Source organism: Pongo abelii, chromosome 12 (assembly GCF_028885655.2).
Source record: "Pongo abelii isolate AG06213 chromosome 12, NHGRI_mPonAbe1-v2.0_pri, whole genome shotgun sequence".
In the NCBI taxonomy this organism is placed as follows: domain Eukaryota; kingdom Metazoa; phylum Chordata; class Mammalia; order Primates; family Hominidae; genus Pongo; species Pongo abelii.
In genome coordinates, this window is record NC_071997.2 from 123464228 (window position 1) to 123483566 (window position 19339).

General features: G+C 40.4%; 1 protein-coding gene across 4 annotated transcripts in view; it reads right to left on the reverse strand.

The window, feature by feature from the left end:
- The window catches only part of CPSF3 (cleavage and polyadenylation specific factor 3), a 49182-nt gene that overhangs the window by 26015 nt on the left and 3828 nt on the right, over window positions 1-19339 (reverse strand). For 2 of the 4 annotated variants that reach the window (NM_001133573.1, XM_024241969.3), the window contains 9 exon segments: window positions 3215-3361; window positions 4896-5054; window positions 6212-6387; window positions 10503-10653; window positions 12897-12986; window positions 14163-14340; window positions 15991-16119; window positions 16851-16948; window positions 18036-18099. In NM_001133573.1, the coding sequence (NP_001127045.1) occupies window positions 3215-3361; window positions 4896-5054; window positions 6212-6387; window positions 10503-10653; window positions 12897-12986; window positions 14163-14340; window positions 15991-16119; window positions 16851-16948; window positions 18036-18038 (1131 nt within the window). In that variant the 5' untranslated portion in view covers window positions 18039-18099. 4 annotated transcript variants of the gene reach the window in all.

Genomic DNA, 19339 nt, shown 5'->3' on the forward strand with positions numbered 1-19339 from the left:
AATGGAATATTTTAGAGGGTATTTACAACAACAGCATTAGCTACCAGTCCCTTTCCATTCACTTTTGTAACTTCTATCTTACAAGACAGATTGTTCTTTTTTTGTTGTTTGAGACAGTCTTACTCTGCCACCCAGGCTGGAGTGCAGTGTCGTGATCTTGGCTTACTGCAGCCTCTGCCTCCAGGGTTCAAGGGATTCTCATGCCTCAGCCTCCAAGTAGCTAGGATTACAGGTGTGAATCACCATGCCTATCTAATTTTTATACTTTTTTTTTTTTTTGAGACCGAGTCTCGCTCTGTCTCCCAGGCTGGAGTCCAGTGGCGCGATCTCCGTTCACTGTGGCGCGATCTCCGTTCACTGCAAGCTCTGCCTCCCGGGTTCACACCATTCTCCTGACTCAGCCTCCCAAGTAGCTGGGACTACAGGCACCTGCCACCAAGCCCGGCTAATTTTTTTGTATTTTTAGTAGAGACGGGGTTTTACCATGTTAGTCAGGATGGTCTCGATCTCCTGACCTCGTGATCTGCTCGCCTTGGCCTCCCAAAGTGCTGGGATTACAGGCGTGAGCCACAGTGCCCTGACTAATTTTTATACTTTTAGTAGAGATGGGGTTTCACTATGTTGGCCAGGCTGGTCTCGAACTCCTGGCCTCAAGTGATCCACCTGCCTCGGCCTCCCAAAGTGCTGGGACTGCAGCCCGGGCAAGACAGATTGTTCTTAGCCTCTCACATGTGGTAGATGGCTTGTGGCTGGGCAGAGCCAGCACCAGCACGTGGCAGGGGCTTACTGCTTGGTGGGGAAGGGCCTGGCTGCCTGAGCAGAATCCTGGTGCTGCTGCTTATTAGCTGTGTGACCTTGACCAAGTGATTCCACACCTCAGTTGTCTCATCTGCAGAACAGCTGTCGGTCATGAAGATTAAGCAAGTCAGTTCATATAAAACACATATACAGTGCCCGGCACATGGTAAATAATCAATGTTAGCTAGTATTAATTACTACTACCAACACTACTAGTATTGCAATTTTATCCTGCAGCTATACTTTTGCTGGAGCTGGTTATTACAGGAAAATGAGTATGAAGTTCAACCCAGGAACTTAAACTGTCAGCAGAAGTAGAACCAGGAGAGTGACAGGATGAAATGGGGCTGAGGATGAGGTGGTGACACCACGCAGAAAGAGCAATTCGGCTTTCTCTCCCTGGCTTGGAAATCTGGGGGAATGTTCATGCACACATACAATAAGAAACACCTGGGAGAAGTCTACTCTGTGACTAAACCCTACACACCATGATGCTATGGACAGGAGAGTGATTTTTCTTGACCAAATAATCTGCTCATTAAGGGCCAGTGGCAAATACCTATGAGGCCTATCATGCTAGAAAAAACTCAAAAACGAACAAAAGACTGCATGAAAAGGTGCTCAACATCATTAGTCATTAGAGAAATGAAAATCAAAACCACGAGATACCACTTCACATTCGCTGAAAAGTGACACAACCCGAGTGTCCACCCACAGGTGAATGGATAAACAACATGTGGTCTACATATAACGGACCATGACTTTGGCATGAAGTGCTGATACATGCCACAACATGAAAAACCTTGAAAACATCGTAGGCATTATGATTCCTCTTATATGAAATACCTAGAATAGTCAAATTCACAGAAACAGAAAGTAGATTCGAGATTACCAGGGTCGGGGGAAGGGAATGGGGAGTTACTGTGTAACGGTACAGAGTTTCTGCTTGGAGTGATGAAAAGCTGTGAAAATAGACAGTGGTGATGGTTGTACAACACTGTGAATATAATTAATGCCACTGGTTTGTACACTTAAAAATGGTTAAAACTGCAAATTTTATGTTAGATATTTTACCACAGTAAAACGTATTTAAAAAACAACACGCAAGGCCAGGTGCAGTGGCTCATGCCTGTAATCCCAGCACTTTGGGAGGCCGAGGCGGGCAGATCACCAGAGGTCAGGAGTTTGAGACCAGCCTGGCCAACATGGTGAAGCCCTGTCTCTACTACAAATACAAAAATTAGCTGCGCATGGTGGCACGTGCCTGTAATCCCAGCTACCCAGAAGGCTGAGGCAGGAGAATTGCTTTAACCCAGGAGGCAGAAGCTGCAGTGAGCTGAGATTGGTGCCACTGCACTCCAGCCTAGGCAACAGAGCAAGACTTCGTCCAAACAAACAAACAAACAAACCAAAAAACCCCCAAAACAACAAGCAAACAAACAAAACTAACAAAAGGCCATTTCTTCTGCTTTCCAATACATTCAGAAAGGGCACTTCATCTATTTTGTATGGACATATGCTTCATTAGTGTTCTTCTAATTAAAAATACACACTTTTTTCAGCTTACCCCTCCTTTCCAATTCCATCAAAACAGCTAACTTATTTTTAATAAGTTACACCATACTTAAAAATATAAGTAAGTTGGCCGGGTGCAGTGGCTCACACCTGTAATCCCAGCACTTTGGGAGGCTGAGGCAAGTGTATCACAAGGGCAGGAGTTCAAGCCCAGCCTGGCCAAGATGGTGAAACCCCATCTCTACTAAAAATACAAAAATTAGCCGGGCGTGGTGGTGGGCACCTGTAATCCCAGTTACTCAGGAGGCTAAGGCAGAGAGCTGCCTGAACCCTAGAGGCGGAGTTGCAGTCAGCCTGGGTGACAGAGCAAGACTCCGCCTCAAAAAAAAAAAAAAATATATATATATATATATATTTATTTATTATATATATATTAAGCATTTACTATGTGCCAGAAACCATATTAAGTGCTTTAGATATGTTCTCTCACTTCATCCTTACAATAACCTTATGAGCTATTATTCCTATTTACAAATGAGGTACAGAGAGGTTAAGTAACTTGCCAAGGGTTACACAGTAAGTAAGAGGTGGAGCTGGCATTCCAAATGAGCAGTCACACTCCAAGCCTGGCTCTTAAATTATTGGAGAGGCAGCAGAAAATAACAGAAAAACATTAGGACTGGGGTTGGTAGGTCTGAGTCAGTCAGTTATGGAGAAAGGGTGCAGCTTGCTGAAATCAAAGGGGAGCTGTAAAGGCCAAATCCGAGCGCACATGAAAGGCTCTGCTCGGGGGTGTCGCATTAGTAGGTGATGATGCTTGCTTTGTGAACTGCCTGCTGCACAGTTTCCTGGGTATGCACTTTTTTCCCTTTAATACAATAAATCAAATTCATAGACTAACCACATGAGGCGGTTTCAAAGCACGAATAAATTCACTGGTTTGCTGGTAATCCGTGTGAGCTGAGAAAGAAATGTAATCAACAGACATTTTCAGTGGTAACTTCTGTCCAGACATAGTAGTGATTTCTTCAGGTTCAGACATGATGTGCTGTGAAAATAAAGAAAAATAACAAAACAAACTACCCAGTTATAAACGTAAAGGTACATTTTCATTTTTTTCATGCAGTCATAAACTCATGTTAAATTTAGGACCTTCAGCACAAAATCATTCTAATATAACTGACTCAGTAAACATCAAATACTCATGTTCTCAATCAGGCAAACATTTAATGAGAAAAGTAAACAAATTAACTAAAACTTGTCTATCTGGAGTGCTGGCAGTGAGAATCATAACTCTTATGCTTAGAAAGAGAAACCTGTATTCCCAACTATTCTTGTGCTCTCCAAAGTGATTTCCTAGATATATGGATGTATTTCTATTCTGAAAATCTTTGTTTTTTGAAATAGGGTCTCACTTTTGTCACCCAGGCTGAAATGCAGTGGGCGATCTCAGCTCACTGCAGCCTCGACCTCCTGGGTTCAGGCAAGCCTCCTGCCTCAGTCCCCCAACTAGCTAGGACTACAGGCACGTGCCACCACGCCTGGCTAATTTTTTATTTTTTGTACAGATGGGATTTCTCCATATTGCCCAAGCTGGTCCCCAACTCCTGAGCTTAAGTGATCCACCTGCCGTGGCCACCCGAAGTGCTAGGATTACAGGTGTGAGCCACTGTGCCAGGCCTGGAAATTTTTTTTTTTTGGAGATGGAGTCTTGCTCCGTCACCCAGGTTGGAGTGCAGTGGTGCCAGTCTCGGCTGACTGCAACCTCCGCCTCCAATTTCAAGCAATTCTCCCTGCCTCAGCCTCCCGAGTAGCTGGGATTACAGGCATACACCACCACGCCCAGCTAATTTTTTGTATTTTTAGTAGAGACGGGGTTTCGCCATGTTGGCCAGGCCGGTTTCAAACTCCTGAACTCAGGTGATCCGCCCGCCTTGGCCTCCCAAAGTACTGGGATCACAGGTGTGAGCCACTGCACCCAGCCTGGAAATCTATTTTAAATACAACATTGTCACTAAAGAACTTTATAGAATAAGGTAAAGTAACAAAGATTATCAAAATAAAGAATCATATCATATTTTTAAAAATAAAGTAGAGGATGAGAATGTGATGCCTGGATGCTCAGAAACTGCCTCTCAAGTTCTGCATATATTTTCTACAATTTCTACATCCCTAAGAGCTGAAAATCAATGTTTCATAACAGTAGAAGGTGGTCAACCCAAACACATTCTACAGCTTTTTAAGATCATATGTATTAGTAAACCTCTTCTTCATCAGAAGAGGGAGGGTATTCACGTGTTTGTCTCAAACAGGTTCCCTGTCCATTCTTCTCTACTTGCAACCAGATGAGCACTTCTCAAACTTTAATGTGTACATCAATCACCTGGGACCTCATTATGCCATTCAGCGTCTGCATATTTCCACATCCTACGCACATCTCTAGCTACCTATTCCCATCCTCATTTTTAAAAATCAAAACCTGTATTATTTAAAGAACTACTTCAGTGCAAAAACCTGTGGGGACCCTGCCACCTCTGTAATTCTGATTAGGAATAACACAATAGCCTATGACTGTAACTGACCTTGGCAAGTGTCCCTTCTACACAGTATCCTGCTATAATGACACCATTCCTCTTATCAGTACACCAGCTTTCAAATAACTCTCTAGATAAGCCACTTTGCATCATGCCTGGGGAGGCCATTACAACACTGGGACCAATGTCATCAAAATGATCCATGCTCTAAGAGAGAAAACAGAATGGGAAAAGTATGTTAGCTACCAGCAGCTGACAAAGCAATCTTTCTTTTTAAAGAATAACAAAAGGCTAAGAGATTAATCACACCACTGAAAGGGCCTTCACAAGATCTGTAAACATTTTAAGTTCAGTTGCCAAATTCCTAAACAGTTTAGGCTAGGAATGGTAGAAAAACCAAGTAATAAAAAGCGGTAAGTTCACCCCGATCTTCAAAACCTTCTGTTGGTAGCTAGAGGGCCATCAGAACCATCAGGACCATCTTCAGCGCCTAGCAGGCAGGCAGAAAAGTAAAAGGAAGAGTCAAATGGGTCTTGATCTACCCAAGACACAACTCTGAAAAAATATTCCCAAAGACTCACAGTAGCTTTGCATGCTCCATGCATGTTTTGAGCTGGCCTGGAAATCAAAAGGTTTAACATTGTTCTAGGGAGAACTTGTCTATAATCCTTAAGCAGTTAACTTAAAATATATACTTTATGAACAAAGCCTGTTTACAACTGGAAGACCACTTTTAAATTATTCTGGATATCAATTATTTTATTATGATTCAAGCATCAATTGAGTTAAACAGTATTTTTTAAATTAAATAAAATCAGATTTTATTGAATGCTTCCAGAAAAGTATATAAAAATTTTCATATATATAATTTGCAGCACTAATCAAAAAGATGATTTGGTTTGACTGAGAAGAGAAACTTAAATACATAATACAAAATACTTTTCTCCTCAGAACTTTTTATTCTTACGGCAAAAGAGATAAGTATTATAAATACTGAGAACACATGGCTACTTGGGGCAAGTGGCAAAATCTGTTGAAGCAGAAAAAGAATGTCAGCTGCTGAAGTTTTGATTTCCTGCAGAAAAACGACACCTGCTACAGAAGAGGTAAGACTCCAGCAAGAGGAATTCAGCCAGAGTCACTGACATGCACTGCCTACGATTTTTATTTTATTTTGATAGAGACAGGGTCTTACTATCTTGCCCAGGCCAGTCTCAAACTCCTGAGTTCTAGTGATCCTCCTGCCTTAGACTCCCAAAGTGCTAAAATTACAGCTGTGAGCCATCACTCACGGCCTCGTACCTCCTACTACTAATGACTGATTTGGTTTTATCCATCCTTGTCTTTCTTACACAAGCACTCACCTTGAGGTTACTAATGTGTTTGAAAACAAAGGGATTATTGATGTTGATCTGTTTGCGGATTTTGTCATTCATGGCATTTACATATGTCTGGTACACTGCCATACACTTCTTGGCCAAAGATGATGCATAGTATATTGGAATGTCATGTAGTTCTGGGTGATTCTGCCAGTACTCATCTAGCGAGATTTTGCAAGAAACAAACATCACTTTGTTAGATGGGGTAAATAATAAATGATACACATAGAAACAAGAAATGGTACATACACAACCAAGAAATAAAGCACACAACTATATTTTAAAGAGTTTAAGCAAAATTATCCTGGTTGTAACTAACTTAAATTTACAAAACCAAAACTTATTTCTAAATAGTGCATGACCTAAAAAGAATGCTATGATCACAGTCCAAAGATGTGGAGGCTTTTAAACATGACTCAGTATAAGTTTACACTGAAGTCTATAACTTATTACCATAACGAGACACTAAATAATATATTTTTATTTAAATGTATTAGAAAAATGTATTAGAAAAAATTCTGTGATGGTTTTAAAAATGTATTAATATTTCAAACAGATTTATTGAGTGCTAATTACAAAAGAGAATTGCCAAGAGTTAACCGATTTTGAACACTTAAAAAAAAAAAAGTATAGTCATATGATGCTATTATTGTTTGTTTTTGTTTGTGTTTTACACCCAGGCTGTCGACTAGCCTTGAGGGTAGTGGTATGATCATGGCTCATGGCAGCCTCAACCTCTCAGGTTCAAGTGATCCTTCCACCTCAGCCTTCTGAGTAGCTGTGACTACAGGAGTGTGCTACCACACTCGGCTAATTTTTTTTTTTTTGAGACTGGGTCTCATTATGTTTCCCAGGCTGGTCTCAAACTCTGGACTTAAGTGATCCTCCTGCCCAGCCTCCCAAAGTGCTGGGATTACAGGCATGAGTCACCACACTCAGCTATGCTTGTATTTTTAAAAACCTACTAACCAGTTTCTGATAATTAAAGAAAGCAGTGGGTAATATACCGTCAAAAGACTTACGTTAAGGGAAAAGCCCTCATTAAATCCCAAAATTTTATCAGGGTAGTATGGCTGAAAGACACCCTTTATTCTAATAGGTGCCTCTGCAGTTTGAAAATGTATTATATGCCTATTATATAATTTACATTTGTAATTTCTTTTTTTTTTTTTTTGAGACGGAGTCTCACTGTCGCCCAGGCTGCAGTGCAGTGGCGCGATCTCCGCTCACTCCAAGTTCTGCCTCTCAGGTTCACGTCATTCTCCTGCCTCAGCCTCCGGAGTAGCTGGGACTATAGGCACCGGCCACTATGCCTGGCTAATTTTTTGTATTTTTAGTAGAGACGGGGTTTCACCAATTTACATCTATAATTTCTAATTTTCAAAACAACTTATGAAGACCTATCACCATCTTAACTAGCAAACTAAGGGTAAAAAAAAAAGGCTGAATATTGTGTGAACGTTATTCTTCCATTTGATGTATCAATGATAATTCTATATGAGGACAAAGACTTTCTGTCACATGCGTTACAAATTTCCTGCTTTGTCTTCTAGTTTATCCCATTCATGATTTATTACTCTTGTGATTTCTTAGATACCCTAAAGCGGACTACATCCCACAATCACGCCACCATTTCTTGTTTTGTTGTGCGTGTTTTTATGAATAAATTTTGAATATTAAAAAAGTTAAATAATTTGCCCAAGGTCATATGGCTCCAGCCATATGATAGATTTCATCTGAAACACAGACAAGATTTGAAAGCAGCTGTCCTTTCTATTATGCTATATTACAAGGGAGAATTTAAGGAAAAAGGGCAACCAGTTGCAAAGAGCAGACGGTAGAATTGCCAGATAAAAATATCAAATACTCAGTTAAACTTGAATTTTAGGTGAACAACAAAAGATTTTTAGTATAAGAATATATACTAACGAGACCAGCCTGGCCAATGTGGTGAAACCTCGTCTCTACTAAAAATACAAAAATTAGCCAGGATCCCAGCTACTCAGGAGGCTGAGGCAGGAGAACAGCTTGAACCCGGGAGGTGGAGGCTGTGGTGAGCCGAGATCACGCCAAGCCGAGATAGCGCCACCACACTCCAGCCTGGGTGACAGGGTGAGACTCTGTCTCAAAAAAAAAAAAAAAAAAGAATATACATTAAATATTTGGTACACTTATACTAAAACATTATTCATTATTTATCTGAATCTAAAATTTAATGAGTTGTCCTCTAGTTTTATTTGCTAAATCTGGCAACCCAATTTGATTGTGGCAACATTGTTTCAACTTCCTAACTTCTCTGCTCTTCCTCTTACAGGTTAGGAAGACTTTGATTTCAAGACTTCTAAGGACGAATTTGACTTGCAGTTAGGAAGGAGGACCAATCAAGATCAAAAGACTGAATTAGATTTGGATTTGGGAAATTCAGCTTCTAGAAGTCCTATCTGTTACAGATTTGCTTTTCATCTGGGGTCATTTCTTCCAACTTTCCTTCTGTTTTCCTTTTCAGTGTGACAGGGATACTATTTTTTCTCTTCCTCACCAAGATGGCAGAACAGAGAGGAAGAGCTAAGATGCAAGTGTTTCTAATGCTTCGCACAGAGGTGACACACATGCAAAGCACCCATTTTATTATTTGCTTTTTTCTGAGACAGGGTCTCATTCTGTCGCCCACACTGGAGTGCAATGGCACAATCTCGGCTCACTGCAACCTCTGCCTCCCAGGCTCAAGTGATCCTCCTACCTCAGTCTCCCAGGTAGCTGGGACAACAGGCGTGTACCACCACGTCCAGCTAATTCTTTGTATTTTTTGTAGAGACAGGGTCTTGCCTTGTTGCCCAGGCTGGTCTTAAATTCCTGGGCTCAAGTGATTTTCCGCCCTTAGCGTCTCAAGGTGCTGGAATTAGGGATTACAGGCGTGAGCCACTATGCCTGGCTGCAAAACACCTTCCTTTATTCTTTAATAAGAGTGCTTTTCCCAACTAGAATCACAGAATGTGAGGTAGAAGGGATCATGAAGTACAAATGTATGCTAAAAAGTAACAACCATTGTTCCTTTTATTACAAAAAATTATACATGTTCACTGAAGTACTTGTAAAATGGAGAAAAGCAGAAAACAAAAAATATCATCCATATTCTCACTATCCAGATTTAGTAGCTTTTCAGTCATTTGTGTGTGCATTTTTTACCTAACTAGGATCAGAGTACATATAGTTTTTTTTTGTTTTTTGAGACAGAGTCTCGCTCTGTCACCCAGGCTGGAGTGCAGTGGCGCAATCTCGGCTCACTGCAACCTCTGCCTCCCAGGCTCAAGCAATTCTCATGCCTCAGCCTCCAGAAAAGCTGGGACTACAGGCGTGTGCCACCATACCTGGCTCATTTTTCTATTTTTGGTAGAGACGAGGTTTCACCATGATGGCCAGGCTGGTCTTGAACTCCTGGCCTTAAGTGATCTGCCCACCTCAGCCTCCCTAAGTGCTAGAATTACAGGCGTGAGCCGCCACGCCCGGCCCAGAGTAAACATAGTTTTGAACTCTACTTTTTTGGTTGACTTAATACATTATGTGAAAAGCATGTAATTACTCATCTGTAACACAATTTTTTCCAACAATGTTACATTTACTGACATATTTCTTTGAAAATACTAAAATGATGAATACCTTTCTTGACAAAATTTTCTGTACATCTCATTTATTTCCCAGAAGCAGAACTGCTGGCCAAAGGGTACACATATTTTAAGACTTCTGATGGCAACCGGAAGGGGATGCCAGTTCACATTCCCAACAGCAGCGCATGAGAGTTGCTGTTTTCCTGGGCTATTTCTAGATCCAAATCCCTATTATTATTATTATTATTATTATTATTTTTTTGAGACGGAGTCTCGCTCTGTCGCCCAGGCTGGAGTGCAGTGGCGCAATCTCAGCTCACTGCAACCTCCACCTCCCAGGTTCAAGCAATTCTCTGCCTCAGCCTCCTGAGTAGCTGGGATTATGGGCATCTGTCACTGTGCCTGGCTAATTTTTGTATTTTTAGTAGAGACAGGGTTTCACCATCTTGGTCAGGCTGATCTTGAACTCCTGATCTCGTGATCTACCCACCTCAGCCTCCCAAAGTGCTGGGATTACAGGTGTGAGCCACCGCGCCCGGCCCCAAATCTCTATTTTTAAATGAAGAAAACTGAAGTCCAGAACGGTGGAATGACTCATCCAAGACCACATTATTATCTTGATAAAATGACAAGATTTTGATCATCTCCTAAATAGAAAGGAAATGGCATACCCAGAATCAAGAGCAGCTCCTGAGCCCTTCCAAGAGCAAAGACGGGAATGAGACCCCTGCCTCCTCTGTTTACAATATCGTGGACAGTGTTACAGAATCTTGCTTCTCGCTCTTCACGTTTCTCATGGATATGGGTCCCATAAGTAGATTCCTAAATAATACATTAGAAGTGTGAGACTAAGACCGATGATCCCCAAAGAATTCAAAAGTTAAACATCAATGAAATGCTGCGGGGCTAAGCAATTCACTTCTCCATTAGCATGTCATTTACTCGAACATGTGTTGTCCTAATAGTAATTGGGAAGAGCAAGCAAGAACGCTAGAATTCAGGCCCAGCGCGGTGGCTCACACCTGTAATCCCAGCACTTTGGGAAGCCAAGGTGGGTGGATCACCTGAGGTCAGCAGTTTGAGACCAGCCTGGCCAACACGGTGAAACCCTGTCTCTACTAAAAATACAAAAATTAGCTGGGCGTGGTGGTGTGCCTGTAATCCCAGCTACTCCGGAGGCTGAGGCAGAGAACTGCTTGAACCCAGGAGGAGGAGGTTGCAGTGAGCTGAGATCGCACCATTGCACTCCAGCCTGAGCAACAGAGCAAGACTCCATCTCAAAAAAATAAAATTTAACAACAACAAAAAAAGGCCAGGCATGGTGGCTCATGCCTGTAATCCCAGCATTTTGGGAGGCCGAGGCGGGTGGATCACCTGAGGTCAGGAGTCCAGTCTGACCAACATGACGAAACCCCGTCTCTACTAAAAAATATAAAAATTAGCTGGGCATAGTGGCGCATGCCTTATAATCCCAGCTAGTCAGGAGGCTGAGGCAGGAGAATCACTTGAACCTGGGAGGCAGAGGTTGCAGTGAGCCGAGATCATGTCATTGCAGTCACTCACTCCAGAGTAAGACTCCATTTCAAAAAAAAAAAAAAGAATGCTAGAATTCAAATCTAAGAACTTTTTATAAAATGGAATCAGGAAATAGTCCAAAACTGTATCTTCTTCCCATGTCCTTTTTTAACCATTTTGCTTTCCATTAGGAAGAAAAAGGTTATTTCTCCCACCTCTGATAAGTCAAAGCTTTTAAAATAGAAACAGATGTTGTTTCTTATACTTCTGTTTAAGAATATCCTTAAAGTCTTACTAGGTGTGGTCCACTGACCAGAAGATTGACATCCCTTGGGAGCTTATCAGAAGCGCAAAATCTCAGACCCCAGCCCAGATGTACTGAATCAGAATTTGTATCTTAGCAATATCATCAGATGATTATAAGCATATTAAAATTTGAAGCACTGCTCTAAAGTACGGTACTATGAAAATAGCTACTTTCTCTGAGGGTTCGAAAAATAAATCTTCCCTTAAATTAAGTTTATATGCTGGGCATACCACGAGCAGAGTCCAATCTAATCTGCTCACATGTTGCTTATGGACAGCAGTATGTACTGGCCCACATGCCTGGGCAGCTGGGGGATGTGGTAGGTGGTGGAGGAGAAACAGACAACTCTTCCTCCTTGAACCACATACACCTGATGTTCTATACCAAAAGCTTGCAAGATTTCTCTCCCAACCCCTGACTCTACAGTCAGCAACACACATCCCAAGCTGCCCCCAAAGAGCTTCTGTACACAGTTCATTTTTTTTTTGCTCCCCTGGGACTTGCAACCTAGTAGGCAGACATGACACACAAAGATAAACAAAACGATAAGTTAGCACGGACTAAGAGCCTAAGAACAGTCACCATGGCAAAGGCAGTGAGGTCACACCATTTCTAAAATGACCTGTTAAGATGTTCTTCTACATATTCTCATCTAGAAATATATATTTAGGAGACAGGGAGAGGGCATACCCAGTAAAAATGATCCTGCCCAGAGACAGCCTGGCATCTCTGATATTAGACTAGAGTTAATGCATTTAACAGCAAGAAAGTGAAGCTGCACTACAAAAAGAAGCACCTGCCCCAATTTTTTTTTTTTTTTTCAGACTGAGTCTTGCTTTGTAGCCCAGGCTCAAGTGCAGCAGCGTGATCTTGGCTCACTGCAACCTCCACCTTCTGGGTTCAAGTGATTCTTGTGCCTCAGCCTCCCCAGTACCTGGGACTATAGGCATGCACCACCACACCCAGCTAATTTTTATATTTTTTAAGTAGAGATAGGTTTTCACTGTGTTGGCCAAGCTGGTCTCTAACTCCTGGCCTTAAGTGATCTGCCCGCCTCAGCCTCCCAAAGCGCTAGGATTACAGGTGTGAGCCACCGTGCCCAGCCACCAGTTTTCTTATATTTTAAAAAAGATAAGTTTATATCCAATAACATGTTATGAAAGTGAGATCACAATATTATTTTCCAAAAGAAAAAAAATCTGCTTACATTACATTGATTACAATGTAGTATATTAATACTTACAATGATAAGAATATCAGGCTTAATATTAGGAATTTCAGCTGCCATTAAGTGCCTATCTTCTTGTCTTGAGAAATCACCAGTGTACAAAAGCTGTGAAAAAGATAAAACTAGAAAGTTAGGATTTGGGGAAGGCTTCATTTTGCTAGTGAATAGATTAAACTCATGAAATCCAAAAGTGCAGTTACAGTTTTTAAGTCTAAAACTGATGAAATTTACATGCAGCGCTTGTGTCCAATTCAAAATGTGTAGTTTAGTCAGTAAACGGTTCAGTGCTTCAATTATTTCCTCTAGTAAATGGGAATAATCTATTCCCAGTATCATCTCACAATGATAACCTATATAACATTAATCCACTTGAGAAGTGCTCTGAACTTAGAGAAAAAGGGCATGCTGACCAGGAAAGGAGTGCACTGAGGTACATGGTCTAAAACCACAGATAAAATCATAAGAGAGTCTGCATCAAATTCCAAAAGAATTCACATCTGCATTTGTGCTACTTATTTTCTGTGCCCTGGAGCAAACTGCAAGAATAAGTGATTTAGTGATATATTTTACAATTCAATGTCTAGAAGTTCCAAATGTATAAGCAGCTGTGAAAAATTTAGGACGTTACAGTAGAGCATTGGTTCTCAACCCTGGCTGATGTTAGAGTCACCTAGAAAACTCGAAAAGGAAAAGGCCAAGCTACACCTCCAGATTTTGATTCAACAGTTATTTTTCAACAGCTCCCTAAGTGATTCTTACGTGCAGCCAGAGTTCAAAGCTGCTGCTCTAGAGTCTAGAAAGCTAGTAGTCCACCCACGTTTTCAGAAGTTCAAGGGTTCCCCAAAGATCTTTCCTAATTAACCTCTTTCACTCTTGCAGTCCACCTTGCTTAGGGGCTTATCTGTGAATTCTAGGACATCAAGGGGACATGAATATCAAATTGTGTTTTAATTATAAACGAATGCAGCCACAAAGACACCTCTTCCCTAACCAGTTTTCTAAAGCAAATTGAATCCTATGGTGTCAGGGAATTACTTTTTGAGATGTTTATTTTACTCTCTTCTCAGTCTTTAAAAATTTTTTTCCTGTCTTGATAAAGTATTGTAATGGAGGTAGGAACTACAATATTTAAAAGGAAAAAGTGCTAACTGTATTTTTATCTTATATTTCCGTATTCTGACACTTTGCAAGTCTTAGGGAATTTCTTTTTTAATGGTACTTGGTGGCACAAAGCTCTGTACTGATTTCTCTGGGGAGAAAAGCGCCAGAGCCAGAGGGTACCTTCACGCCTGCGATCTCAATCATGAACATGGCAGCTCCTAGGACGTGGCCTGCATGGTAACACCAAAACTTGATTCCCGCAACTTCCTTAACTTCATGAAAGTTGATAGTTTCAATTTTGTCCATGCTTTCTTCCAAATCTGTCTCGGTATACAGCATGTCGTCTGCTGATATGTTACTAAATTTTGAAAGATGCCAGCAAAAACAATTAACACTCAGATTTTTTAAAAAGCCTTTGAACACAAAGAAATTGTGGATAACATATCCATGAAGATATTTCTTTAAAATATACTGTATGAATTATGTATTTAAAATTTTTCAGATATTTTGTGTATTTTTTTTTACTCTATTGTGTGTATAGCTACAAAACTTGATTTTAAACAAACCACACAGGAAATTAAGACACTGAGCTCAAAGTACTCTCAATTTTCAGTAATACATACAGTAAATTAAGACAAAATACTCTTTAGGATAGTATTTCTCAAAATTTTTCCCGCCCCAACACTCCTGAAAGATATAACACACTCACATACATAGAACCATGGCAGCTATTTCTCACATTAAGATGAGAAAAGATTTTTCTACAAAGTCTAGCACAACCTTTCTCCTGAAAATTATGTTAACGTACTTACAAAAAAGCAAGAGAGAACAGGGGTTAAGGACACTGACTCCGGAGCCAGATTGTTTGGGTTCAAATCCTCGCTCTGTCTCTTACTGTGACGATTTTAGGCAAATAACCTAACCTCGCTGTGCCTCAGTTTCATCATCCATAAAATGGAATTTATAATAGAACCTACATCGTGAGTTGGTGTGAAAATTAAATATATTTATCTCCCGGCTGGGTGCGGTGGCTCACGCCTGTAATCCCAGCACTCTGGGAGGCCAAGGCAGACAGATCACCTGAGGTCAGGAGTTCAAGACCAGGCTGGCCAACATGGTAAAACCCCGTCTCTACTAAAAATACCAAAATTAGCCAGGCATGGTGGCATGCACTGTGTGCCTGTAATCCTAGCTACTGGGGAGGCTGAGGCATGAGAATTGCCTGAACCCAGGAACAGAGGTTGCAGTGAGCTAAGATAGTGCCACTGCACTCTAGCCTAGTCAACAGCACAAGACTCTATCTCAAAAAAAAAAAAAAAAAACATATATATATATATATATATATATATATATATATATATATATATATATATTTATCTTTGTGTGAAGTTAATATACATTAGGAATTTAGGATTGGGCCTGATATGTGGTAAGCATTATTGAAGTGTTAACGAGTGTTACCACAATTAAGCATAACTCTTCCAATCCAGCCTAATTAAGTTTTAAAAGGACACAAAAGCTATATAAAGACTTCAAATCCAGGCCAGTGGCTCATGCCTGTAATCCCAGCACTCTGGGAGGCCAAGGCAGGAGGATCACTTGAGCCCAGGAGTTTGAGACTAGCCTGGGCAACATAAGACCCTATCTCTTCAAAAAACAAAAAACTCTGCTGGGTGTGGTGGCACACACCTGTAGTCTCAGCTGCTCAGGAGGCTGAGGTGGAAGGGCTGCTTGAGCCCAGGTGGCTGAGGCTGCAGTGAGCTGCGATCACACCACTGCACTCCAGCCTGAATGACAGAGCAAGATCCTGTCTCGAAAAAACCTTCAAGGTCAGGAAGGTGCTAGAAACACAATAGGTTTCAATGACCTTGTTAATGAATGATGAAATTACTGATATCCTTATACATGAAAAGAGAGCACCTCATTTTAAAACACAAAATGGTCCATATCTTGAACCATATGTACCATACAGAGCCAAAGTCGTGTATAATCTAATAAGGTAATTTACCTAACTTTGACATAATCGGAAAGAAGCCATCTATAAATAGCTTTTGTGGCATGAGTCATAAATGTTCTTCCTTTGAAACTTGTCTTCTGTAGAAACCAGGGCAGAGCTCCACAGTGATCCAAATGGAAACTTAAAAAGAAAGAGGCTGCATTAATTCTTAAAATTATTATCCATCAGATACCATGTAATGAAACTGTTGCTTACTGTACAAAACAAGTTTTATATAAACAACTATGTACTGATACTTTCAGAAAAACCAAGAGTAGGTATGTGTAGAAGGAAGAAGTAATGCATACAGTTCTAACATGGAAGAAAGATGTTTAAAGTATCGTTTTTAAACAGCAAAAAACTTAATTAGTGAATTAGGGAGGAAGAAGAATATCCCAAGCCTATTCCTGGCAGCCAGAATTACAGCAAACATTTTAACAGAATAAAGTTGAAACATGGATATGTCCCTGAGGTCACTGTCTTGTCACATTTTTCTATATGAACTCTATTTAAAAATAGTTTCAATAAAGGTGAAATGGCGTTCTTAGAGAAGAATGTGACAAAACAGTGACCTCAAGGAGATGTCCTGGAAAAGGGCTTTCTTAGTCTCAAGTTTTACAATGATTCAAGTTCTGTACTATCTCCTTCTCACATACTCACTGAACTTACATATAGAGGTAGGTAAGTTTTTCATAGCAAACTTTTCTAGCCTGTGATGACATTATGGAGTGATGGTTTAGACTTAGATGTCTGCAATATGCTTCCTAGCAGAAAACACTCTTTTAAAAAACCAAACTCTCAAAATCTAGTAAAGAATTATCTTGATAGTAAAAGTCCGTGAAAAAGTGTCATTAATAAAGGGAAAAACTTACTGACTAATTAATAGGAGATCAATCTCAGCTGGGTCAATTAAATCAATATAAGGAAGAGCATCCATTCCTTCTAGGCCAGGGTGGATCCCACAGTCGAGCTGAAAGAGACAGGAAAAGAGATCACAATCTCCTGCACATTTTATTAAAATTCATTCAGCAAACAGACAATAATTCTAGATCCATCACCCATATACTCAAGATGGACTCCAGGCACTAGCACTTGGAACATGATTCTTATTAAATGTGGCAAATATGCCATTAACAATTCTAACTTCCCAACAAATTTAAAATACAGCTCACATTTAGGGGTCACAGGATGCAAAGTACAAAACAGCTTCTTTCCAGCTACTTTTGGTCGTCATTCTAACAATGAATTAAATCTTTTTCAGAAACTTTGGTATCAGATTAAAATTTAAAAAGTTTATAGATTTACTACTACCAGATTGACTCTGGTGAGAAGATAATAATTAGAAATGGGAAACTTACCTGATCAGGGTAATTTAAATATTTTAAGGCATTAGGGAACAAATTCTTAAGACTCGGTCATTAAAGTTACTTATTTTTATGGCGTTACTACCAAATTAACACAACAGATGACTAAAAAGATGACTACGTCTGACCTATACATGTTCTTTTCAGATTGGGAGGAGTTGAGAAGAAAGAGGAATCAAAGGAACGTGAGACACAGAACTGACTTTCTAATGAGTACCTTAGAAACCATCTCCTCTAATCCTTTCAGGCTTAGAGAAGCAAAGTGACTTGGCCAAGGCCGGCAGCCCCAGTGGGACTTGGGGATCCAACCTTCTAGGCCAAGTCTTGATCCCCACATGCTGGAGGTGGCTAGAGCTCTCAATGTGTTCAGAGTGCTTGGGCCCTTGGGATCTTCCACTGGGGGTGGGGCAGTTAGGTTGGCTCAACCCTTCAGGAGTGGAAGAGGGACTCTGAAGAGATAACAGTTCAACAGATCTAGCTGACAATTTTACAGTCATAGGATATATCTTCTTAATCAACTAAATTACTAAGTGGAAGTGTGTATTAGTTTTTCTCATTAACACTATACGGCATAGATTACATGCACTATAACGTTTTTCTGGGAGCTAAAAAGATAACTAGTCTACAAGAAAAGACTAACACCCAATACAGACAGAGCCATACTATTAAACTGAGTACAAAAATAGTAATTACCATTATTTTTCTTCCTTTGAACTCGAGAATAATACATGATCTTCCTACTTCTTGCCCAGCTCCACTGTAAACATTCAAGGGGAGAAAAAAAAGGATTAAAAAAAATCAAAACCAAGTCCAATAAACTTACACTTTTTTACAATGTACACTACATGCCATCTGATGACAGCACCTCACTGAAAAATTCTGAGACGTAAGAGAGTTCTACAAAATTACAAAGACAGGGAAGAACAGTGTCCACATGGGAACAGATGAAAACTGATCTTTGGGAGTCCAGGGATCTTGCAGTTGTTAAAATTAAGAGAGAAGGCAGTACAGATCCAAGAAGCCCAAAGGTTTGGGCTTGATTTAAATTCAATTTTCTGAATTTTAGGATTAAATTATAATGTATTTAAAATGTAAACTAGCAGTTACGCAGATTATGTAATAATATTTTTAGAATTAACACTTAAGTAGAAAGCCATAAGCATTTCAACACTGTCATCTTCTTTAAGATCATAATGTGTATTTGCCAAATGGCTTAAATTTAAATGGCTGGGCGCGGTGGCTCACGCCTGTAATCCCAGCACTTTGGGAGGCCAAGGTGGGCGGATCACGAGATCAGGATATTGAGACCCATCCTGGCTAACAGGGTGAAACCCCATCTCTACTAAAAATACAAAAAATTAGCTGGGCGTGGTGGCGGGCGCCTGTAGTCCCAGCTACTCAGGAGGCTGAGGCAGGAGAATGGGGTGAACCCAGGAGGCGGAGCTTGCAGTGAGCCGAGATCGCGCCACTGCACTCCAGCCTGGGCAACAGAGCGAGACTCTGTCTCAAAAAAAAAAAAATAAATAAATAAAATTTAAATACTTATTCATACTGTGAATTTCAATCACTTTTTCTTTTACTTTCTGTTATTTCAGCATATTTTATACCAACTACTTACATAATTTTTGTTTCTTCTTAAATTAGTAATTTCAGCCATAATTTGCAATGGTCACAAGGCACACTTTAAGTTAAACCTCATCTTTCAAATCCCTCACCTTCTTTGATGCCTTTTCCCAACCATTCTAGCTCACAATCCACTTACTCACTCAACATTAAGCAGCTTCTATTTGCCAAGCACTGGATTAAGTGCCTAGGACTTGGAAATGCCTTACAGGGACCCTGACCTCAAGGAACTCAGTCAGATGGACATGCAATGGATCTATCCCCAAACTGAGATCCTACCTCCAAACAGGTGTTGATACAGAAGATCAAACAACTGTGGATGAAAGCTGCCATAAATTCCTGGCCTTCCACTTTTTAAACATTTTTTATTTGTA